This window comes from Cyclopterus lumpus, chromosome 1 (assembly GCF_009769545.1).
Source record: "Cyclopterus lumpus isolate fCycLum1 chromosome 1, fCycLum1.pri, whole genome shotgun sequence".
NCBI lineage: Eukaryota > Metazoa > Chordata > Actinopteri > Perciformes > Cyclopteridae > Cyclopterus > Cyclopterus lumpus.
This window is the reverse complement of record NC_046966.1, coordinates 2,918,569-2,927,973: the sequence shown is the minus strand read 5'-3', so window position 1 is coordinate 2,927,973 and position 9,405 is coordinate 2,918,569. Positions and strand designations below refer to the sequence as shown.

Sequence of the window (9,405 nt, the reverse complement as noted above, 5' to 3'; positions counted from 1 at the left end):
TCGACTACCGGGTCCATATACAGTCTACATGTACGGTCATAAATAAGTAAGAATAAGTCATATTCAACCAACTGTTGAAACTCAAAATGAAAGACGTTCTTATAATCTCCATGTGTGTGGTGGGGCCTGTAGTTTATGTGATGCTGACCGGAGGCTGCGGGAACACTTTGATGGTTTCAACTTCATGGGATGAAATCCATAGTGGCAACAAGAATACGTACTCATATCTTTGTCTCAACTTCCTGCCACCAGGACGACTCGGGAATGAACGGAAACATGACACATTGTCTCGAACCCTGAGCCGGTAAGGTGAACGAGCCCTTCAGAAAGCTTTCTTTAGTCCTCCAAGTAGGACGGACTGAGTGAGGTGACTCACTGTCGCCTCCAGAGGCACGAGTGGTATTACATGACATGGTGGGGCTAGCTGGCTAGTGCGCTCTTTTCACTGGACGTCTCTTTGACTTAACCTCCTCTCCTCTTGTTCAGTGTTCAGTTCTCTGGAGGGAACAGTTTGCTCAAAATGATCATTTGTACCTTTTATTGTAGAGAAAGAAGAAGTGTGTTGATTCCAGGTGTATGAAAACGGTACAATTGCTGAGTCAGCGAAGTACATGTGTCTCACTTTATTGCTGTTTCAGTCCAGTGCTGAGCCCACAAAGACATGGGGGAGTGAGTTGTGTATGTAAATCAGTTTATTACAAGAAGACCACTGGGAACAGGGTCTTCATCTCTGTGCCCAGAGGTCCTCGTCAACAAAAGAAATGAGGATTTACAAACAATTCAAAGAGACACGAGCATAACACTGATCAGCTGAACACTAACTGTAGGCCTACGGTCTAAATAGGGACAGATCTCAGATCTCACCGCTCAGTTATTCCAACATGTTTTCTAACAGCAGGAATATGAGCTCAGCAATGCATTAAAATTACACACAAAATAATCTGAATGATGAAAGAGGCATGCAAACCCAGCGGTGCGTATCTCTAGTAGCCTACCTGTAAATATTCCCTCACCACCTCATAGCGAGTGTGTCAATGACCCACAGCGCTCAGCAGCGCCCTCTAGTGGCTGCAGGAAGAGCAGCAACACCTACAGAGGAGGCTTTCTTTTCTTTTTCTTTTAGTTTTTCTTTTTACTGAAACTCTATTTAATATGAGAATTCTCAATGAGAATCGTTCAAGGTAAAACATTGAAATACATACCTCCCACATTTAGTTAGAACACATGCTGAATACTGTTGACAAAGGTGTTTGTTTTGGGCTCAAAGACAAGCAGGAGGTGTTGGCACAAGAGCACTGTGTTAAGAAATCCCTCTTCATCACCCCCCCATCGTCATCACAACGACCCCTGTGTTTAAGAAATCATGTTGAGTGACTCTTTATCAATATACAAATGTTGCAATGTCTTTCCAAACTATACAAAACTTATACATTATAAAGTACTATTCTTAGATATAAACAACATCAAGTCAGTTCCCAGTACTTGGATTACATGTTAGGTACGCTCCAGTAAATACACCAAGCTCGTCCAAAGGGCTGAAACTGGTGGTTAGACATGATCTTTGAATAAATTAATTCATAAATAAATCATGATTATGTCTTCCCAGTAACAGTCATGCCTTGGCTCCCCCTCGAGACTGTGACATGCATGCATGCATGTGTGCGCAGACACACACACACACACACACACACAAGTCCAAATCTAAAAAATGTTTACTCCTATTCTAAAAATACTTTTGGCTTAAAGCAGTAACAATTATTACACTCAAAAAGGATTCTTTAATATGAACATGACATCTACCGGCTAGAGGGAACTGTGAATTCAGTAGTTGTGTACCTGCAGACGCTTTGCAATGATGGAAGAATGCTTCTAAAGTGACAGTGCTGGATGTCAGTTCCCTCATAACAGATGCCTTAGCTATGTGTCTTTTATTCAGTATTATTAATACGATTAGTAGAAGGAAGCAGACGTGTGTTGGGATGTGAACAGTGTGTTAAAACATCTGGACTCTGTCAGTGCAAAGCTACAGTTGACTTGTTAGTACAGCATGCTGTGTAGCTGGTGCTGCGCACGGAAACATCTGGACCAGATCACTACGGGAGGACGGATGATGAAGTCACTGTCACCAGATCGTTGGGCTCGGCAAGCCCTGATGCAGTGGTGCAGAAGAGAATCCCACGTATCAGCTAATATTATATATATATTTATATACATATATATATTTACAGAGAATGCCAGGATTTAATTCAAAATACCTAAGTGGTGTGCTTATATCCAAACTTTTACAAAGAGTAACAAAGAATCCAGCTAAAAAGGTCCGTTAGCGCAGGATCTCTCTCGTTCCTCCAGCCAGTAGCAGCGTCTTCAGCAGCAGGAGCAGAACACGACCTTTGGGTTCATGAGACGATCGGAGGCCACCTCTCCGGTCCGGTCCCAACAAACTAACTACAACTTATGGTGTTATCGCACCAAAAGAGAGAAAAAAAGAAAAAAGGTAGGACTTGTCTTCAAGGCGCAGAGAAACTGGAAGCCAGGTGAGGTTTCCTCCATCAACCAGAGGCAGGAAGGGGGAGGTCAGTGGATGTCTCGGCACATGGGGAGGTTGACGAAGATGAAGACGTTGAACTCGATCATGATGGAGATGCAGAGGAAGATGGCGTACAGGACGAGGCAGGCCAGGCCCAGTCGCCAGTCCAGAGTCCATTTGTTCAGGTGGACGCCGAGAACCTGCAGACAGGAGGGACGGAGAACGGATGGTAACAACAGCGCACAGAGGATCTAAATACTGGCAGGCGAACGAATAGCATGGCCGTCCCACAAAGAGCACGGTTGGACACGAGGACGGGTGGGACGTTCAGTCTGGTCCGGGTCATTCTGGTCCGGGTCATTCTGTCTAGTGGCAACCGAGTCCTTTCTTTAACAAAATGCATGAAAACAGCATCAGAATCACAAGCGCGCTGGTTTCACCACATGACGCGCTCTTTGTCCTCCCACGGAGATCATCTAATAGGCCCCACCTCCACCCGAAGCCCCCACCCTGCTGGGGGTGGGAATCCACATCCGGTTCCAAATGGCGTTTCCTTGGCGAGGGACGAGGTTTGCCATATTCTACATTCAACGATCATCCATTCATGCACCATATCAGTTTTCTTTGAGCCAAATAACCAGACTGTATCAGCCTTGTGTTCACAGGATGAATGTTATGTAGCTATATACCTATGGTATGTGGATTATGGCTACTGATTTGAACATAACTTTATTGTTGTTGTTATCAGTCGGGCTGACTTCTGATATAAGGAGCCTGAATCTCACAGTCGCATCAACGCAGTGGCGGAGAGATGTGGTTATGAAACATGGATCGTTCCATTCTGAATATATGGGGGAGCCGAGAGTCTGATTTGACATAGAATGGCTTGGTTTCATGATGACATGTGGCCTGAATTGGGTTAGATATCAACCTGTTCATGATACTGTTAATAGACATTTGAAAATGACTCGCAATCAAAGTCCTGAGTGTGCATGAATAAATCACCATGTGTTCACAAATGAGCAGGACTGGCTGCAGCCGCAGAAAGGCTGCTGTGTTACAAATGTGAAATATATATTTAAAAAGTGTTACTTACTGTGACAAATACGGAGGCAAGCAGGAGTCCAACGGAGAATATGAGCCCCCTGCTGTTGAGATGGATCTGAGGAAGGGCCAAACACACATTCTGTTACACCTATACAGTGAAGTGCAATCAGCAGGCTAATAGCACGTAATATGTCCTCGGTGTGAGCTGCTACCCCCCCCCCCCATGAATATTGTGTCTCGTCGCTCTGACTATCAGGCCGTCCCCGTCCTCCACGCTGAGCGGAGCGGCACTCACCTCGGAGCCGTAGTCGATGCAGAGCGTTTGCAGAGTCCAGGGCAGGCCCAGGCCCACCAGGATGTCAAACACATTACTGCCGATGGAGTTGGAGATGGCCATGTCCCCCAGACCTGAGGCAAGGAGAGCAACGCCGTCACGGCCTCACAAGTAAAAGTATACAACTCCTAACAGCACAGGGATTTATTTCAACTTGCCGTGTGTGTGTGTGTGTGTGTGGGTGTGTGTGTGTGTACCTTGCCGTGCGACTATAACACTAGCCATGCAGTCTGGGACGCTGGTGCCTGCTGCCAGGAAGGTGATGCCCATGATGACGTCTGGAATGCCCAGGGTGAAGCCGATCACAGTCACCTGAAAGCCAACATTCAGTTCTCACACGGAGCTCAGCGGTGAAACAGTCTCACACAGCCGGACCCGTCTGTGGTCCTGGGCGGAGCTACGGTCCCACTCAGGGACTGTATGGACTAATTCATTTTTATATTAGAAAAACCTGCAATATTTTACTATTAATCGACAGTGTTGACTTTATACATACGTTGCAATTCCATTTTATATTATTTATATTTTAATATTTCAATAGAATCTCAAATTATAAGTGGCATTATGAAAATGATTACCAACATAATTAAGTGCTCATTCCAGTAACAAGATCTACTGAGGTAACAGCTGTCACTACATTACTGAAAGAGGCACTCCAATAAGGTGCTTTTAAATTCTGCTTTTTAAATGAGTCATCCTGAGTGAGCGGCTCGTTGAAGCCCTGATACAGATTTCAAACACCTTCCTGACGCGACGACTGAGTCACTCCTCTCAAGAAGTGAAAGATCGAGCTTTCGAGATCAGATCCTTTTGGTGCGGTCCTCAAACTAACAATAAAAGCGGAGTACCTCCTCTCAGAGGCCTCATGACAGAAACATGTCCTCACTGTCTTACGTTTCAAAGACAGGGAAAATCCAATCTTCCTACTACAGAGGCCGTTCCTAAAGTCACGTCTGTGTCCCTTCCAGACTCAGAGATCCTCTATGTTTTGGGATGCACGGAATGTACCAGAATGCACCGCGGGCTGCTAGAGACGGACACACCGTGATGTCACGTGCCTCTGGCTTGCTACGAGCAATCTGAGGCTCCGATCGAGTCTGTGGAGGATTGATTATTGTTTATTAATTACCTATTACATTGTTATTAACAGTTACAGTCGCCTTTCAATGCATTCATTTCTGTGTACATGTTGCTCCTCGGGTTGGATGGGATCATACCACTCGTTCTACATGTCATCCTACAGTGAGATGAGGTTTCAGACTTAAGCTTCTGTAATGAGGCCTCTGGACGTGACTGGACTGACCATCCAGACCATGATGTAGGAGAGGCCAGCGATCCAGAGGGTGGCGGTGAAGAAGGAGACCATGAACCACCTCTCCCAGCGCCGCTTGGCACAGTTGGGCACGGTGAGGAACAGAAGCAGGGACAGCGGCCACATGGTGAGCCACTTCAGCTTGTTGCAGGCCCCGGCTGGAGGGACGAACAAAAGACACGGTGATGGCCTCAGAGCCCACGAACAAACACTTATTGTCAGGGATGTTACATTTCAAAATGTCCGCCGTGCTGTACCTGGAACTTTGAAAGGCACCAGGGGGCCATGATCGTCTTCCTCTCCCTCTCCGTCCTCGTCGTTCTCGTTGTTCTCATTATCCTCATTTTCCTTCTCGGTCTCGTTGCCGGACTCCATCCGCTGAAGTCCACACCTCCCGTTCAGACCCGGCTCAGCTCCGCCCATCCCGTTCACTAAGCCCCGCCTCGCCTGAGCCCTGGCGGTGGAGTCGGGGTCGCCGTTGGTGACGCGGTTGACTCGGGTCTCGGTGGTGTTGATCAGCCTTTGTCTCTGGGGGAGATTATAGAACATCTTATATTTGTCTGAAGCAGAAATATTCTTTTCTCCTCTTTCAGTCAGTTTGGTTTGGATTAACATCCAGACTGTAGTCAGCAGCAGACAGGTGCCTGAGAGGAAATTAGAATCCACTGAACCCAAACAGGATAATCTTGTTTGAATTCACGCTCAGACTCTGGGGACCCTTTCAAAGTAACGTCAGGTGACCAGACGGCTTTTGTTGAGCGTGTGTGTGTGTGAGTGTGTGTGTGTGTGTGTGTGTGTGTGTGAGTGTGTGGACGTGTACCTCGTTGATCAGCATGCGTGAGGCCATGGTGAGGCGGGTCCTGGGGGAGAAGTGACTGGTGATCATGATCCTCATGCCGGCCTCGGAGAAGGACATCTGGTGGGGGTACGCACACAGCAGCTCATCCACCATCAGCACAGACGGCTTACAGTGGAAGTTAGCTGGAGAGAAACAACACGCACACACACACACACACACACACACACACACACACACACACACACCATCAGCTGACTGCAGAGCTGATTGTTTACTTCTTAATCCAACTGGAAGCACAATTAGACATCAGTCAAAAATATGTAAATATCAATATATTGTCTTGTTATTAAAAGAAAGTCAATGTTGTTTTTTTCCACGGTTTCTCTCTAACCCTCTGTGTGCCACTTTGATTGACAGCTGGGGCTGCTGGATCTAGCTTCCAAGCTAATTAGCGCCTGAAGTGACGGATCATGCAGGTTGTTTTGTTGTTTACGTCAGTGGTGTTGCCTGAACCATAACAGAATGATATCGGTCTCTTCCTCACGGTGAGGCATACAGCTTACTCATTAATCACATGCTATACAGTCCGTACTCTGTATCCGTCGACACCAGAGAGCCCAGGTATCGCTAACGGTGCCAGCACTGAAGTGGGACGGGTGCTCCCCTAAGCCATAGCAGGCTCAAGTGATCATTTCACCCCCCCAAAAGCTGCACACCATCTGCCAACCGTGATTAGATCCCACAAAAAGTCCCGTCAGAGAGGCCTGTATGCAGACAGAAACGATAGGTTATCTCCCCCAGAGGGAGGAGAATCTGAAGATCCACTAGTCCCGGGTCCCTGCTGGTTTCTGTTGGATGGTGAAAAAAAGATGCAGGACAAGCTGACGAAGCGAGTCGGAGGCTAGAAGGATGAGCACGGGGCCCGAGGTGGCATCTTGTGCCGCTCCCTGACGCTCTCTGATGCTACACTTTAGATCCGAGGGCCCGAGACACAGAACATACCAAACGCTGGAGCGATCAGTGGAAGTGGTGGCTGCCAGAAAGTCCCTCCTTTGACGGTGGAGTGTGATCCTTCTGGTGGCCAAACAGACTGATAAAACCATGGCACAGCCAAAGACATCTCTGGTGGGGAGCCTTTGAAAGCAACTCTGCTGCCCGCTAGGAGGATTTATGGGCAGGCAGCTCCATCTGCCCGGTTGGCACGACCAGGTGAGCATTCACCGTGCTAATAAGCAGGTGAATCCTCGCCGCTCTGGTGTTACTGAGGGCCGGGTGGCTGTTTTACTCGAGTGGATTTGGACTCATCTACACGGCGTCAGAGTGAGAATCAGAGTTAGTTTGGGAGTGGCTCTGGCTCGGATCCCAGGGCGAGCAGACAGAACGTTGTCCACCAAGTCATCCTGAGCGTCCGGGCCCCTGAACACAAATAGATGCCTTCATACCGATGCCAACGCCAGTGACCGGAGAGGGTCAGCTCAGGCCTACAGAGCCCTGTGCAAAGCAGAGCAGACGGCGGCTATACCTTTCTTGAGCAGGACTGCCGTGGCGTCACACGTGACATTGTCCTCTAGATCCGTGCTCCCCGTCAGCCCGTTGGACAGGTTCACAGAGCTCCTCTTGAGGCGGTCAAAGTAGCGGTGGGCCCTGTTGTTGAACCTGGCAGTGACACACGACGGAGACGAGGGCCACAACTTTAACAACCGAAGGCAGCTAATCAGTCAACTGAAGGCATCAGCCGTTCCTGATGATGACACTCACTTCATGATGAGGATGTACACGGCATACATGAGAATCAGGACGAGAGACTCCCACCTGCACACAGACGCAAGGTCAGCAAAATGTTTCGTCGTGCGGTATATTTGATATGGTTATGGTTTATGATTACTCACCAGCACACCTTCTCATCGTAGATGAACTAATAAGGACAAAGAGGACACAACATGACATTAGGTGGAGGCAGGGAAGCATCTATTCCACCAGAGGACCAATCCAGAGCTCAGGCAGACAGTAAAGAAGGTAAAAGAATGACTTTCAGGTCATTGGGGTTTTATTTTGAAAGCGGTTCATGAGGTTTGCTCCGTGGCCTCCTGAAGCCACGGATCTCACTGTGACTCACCGCCACAGATCACCGTGGTGCCGACTTATCCATTATTTGTATGTGTGTGACATGAAGCGACACATGAGCCAATCAGACTTGACAAAGAGAAAGCTAAATGTTTGCCTGCATTTAAAACCCATCTGCTCTGATGTCTTTGTAGAGCTGGAGGAAGCGCTCACATCTTCACGTTATCAAAAGTACCGATACCACAATGTCAAATGACTCACTGCTCAACATGTCACTCCAGTAAAAGAACCCAAGTATTGTCCGCAGAATATACATGAAATATCAAATGTAAAAGTATTCATTTTGAAGAATGATCCAATTTACTGGATTGACTTTGTGCATTACATCGTGGGGGCATTGGTGGACTAGGACGATGTGGTCTTTAGTCTGCGTCCTGAGCTCATTGAGAGGACATGATTCCTGACTGGCAGACCGGACACAGCTTCACCGTCTCATGATCCTCCAGACGGACTACGTTTATACAACCAGACACCCCCCCCCAAACGTCGTTAGTGTTAACAGTGGATGAAAGGCATGCTGGGTATTGGAAGCATAAACAGCCCCTTTTATGCTTCACAGTAAGTGGAGGTCTTACCGCAATCAGGGCCATGATGGAAAAGGTGTAAAAAATAGAATCTCGGAGTAGAGCCCAATGAGAGAGCTTCACTGCCTGCAAGGGGGAAAAAAGAGATGAGAAGAATCCATACGCAGCTTCAAATTCAAACACTCTAATCGCAGCACTTATCCTCGCTGGAGTTCATGCAGGTCTCTGACATCGTTAGACACAGGAGTCACAAATTACCCTCCCATGAGAGACCCGATGCTGGAACCCGCTCACACTATGTCACACGTGAGAAAGTGGCGGGTCAGAGGTCACACCTTCAACGGGCCGCTCCCGGCCGTGGAATGGTCTGCCGCTGCGAGGCGGAGCCACGTTAAGAGCATAAACAGAGAGGGGAGATGTTTGCTTGTACTCTGTTCTACTGGAACCCGCTACGGCCCGCCGGCTAACGCTAACAAACAGCGGCGAGGTGCAGGGGCTTCTTTACCACACCCCGTCCCTCCGAGGCCCGCTGCACCGCTTATTATATTACATAATGTTCATGTGGCTAGTCAAGCACATCGAGCACAGAGGGGAATGAGAGGAAATCATGTCACGAATGACACATGTCCGATGAGTGTTCAGGAACATTTTAATCCCGGACTTTGTTCTTTCAGAAAGTCACATGAAATAAAAGACAAATCTGAGGTTGAAAACATCATGAAATATATGAATAAAATC

General features: G+C 47.8%; 1 protein-coding gene across 1 annotated transcript in view; it reads right to left on the bottom strand.

Moving 5' to 3' along the window:
* Positions 1-651: 651 nt before the first annotated feature.
* The window catches only part of LOC117736856 (sodium/potassium/calcium exchanger 3-like), a 36,454-nt gene continuing 27,700 nt past the window's right edge, over positions 652-9,405 (bottom strand). The window contains exons 7-17 of the mRNA XM_034542483.1: positions 8,719-8,793; positions 7,909-7,934; positions 7,778-7,831; positions 7,542-7,675; positions 6,041-6,201; positions 5,478-5,748; positions 5,212-5,378; positions 4,106-4,220; positions 3,870-3,982; positions 3,624-3,689; positions 652-2,727 (exon numbers count right to left, since the gene is read on the bottom strand). Coding sequence (XP_034398374.1) covers positions 2,575-2,727; positions 3,624-3,689; positions 3,870-3,982; positions 4,106-4,220; positions 5,212-5,378; positions 5,478-5,748; positions 6,041-6,201; positions 7,542-7,675; positions 7,778-7,831; positions 7,909-7,934; positions 8,719-8,793 — 1,335 coding nt within the window. The 3' untranslated portion in view covers positions 652-2,574. The remainder of the gene's footprint in view (positions 2,728-3,623; positions 3,690-3,869; positions 3,983-4,105; positions 4,221-5,211; positions 5,379-5,477; positions 5,749-6,040; positions 6,202-7,541; positions 7,676-7,777; positions 7,832-7,908; positions 7,935-8,718; positions 8,794-9,405) is intronic.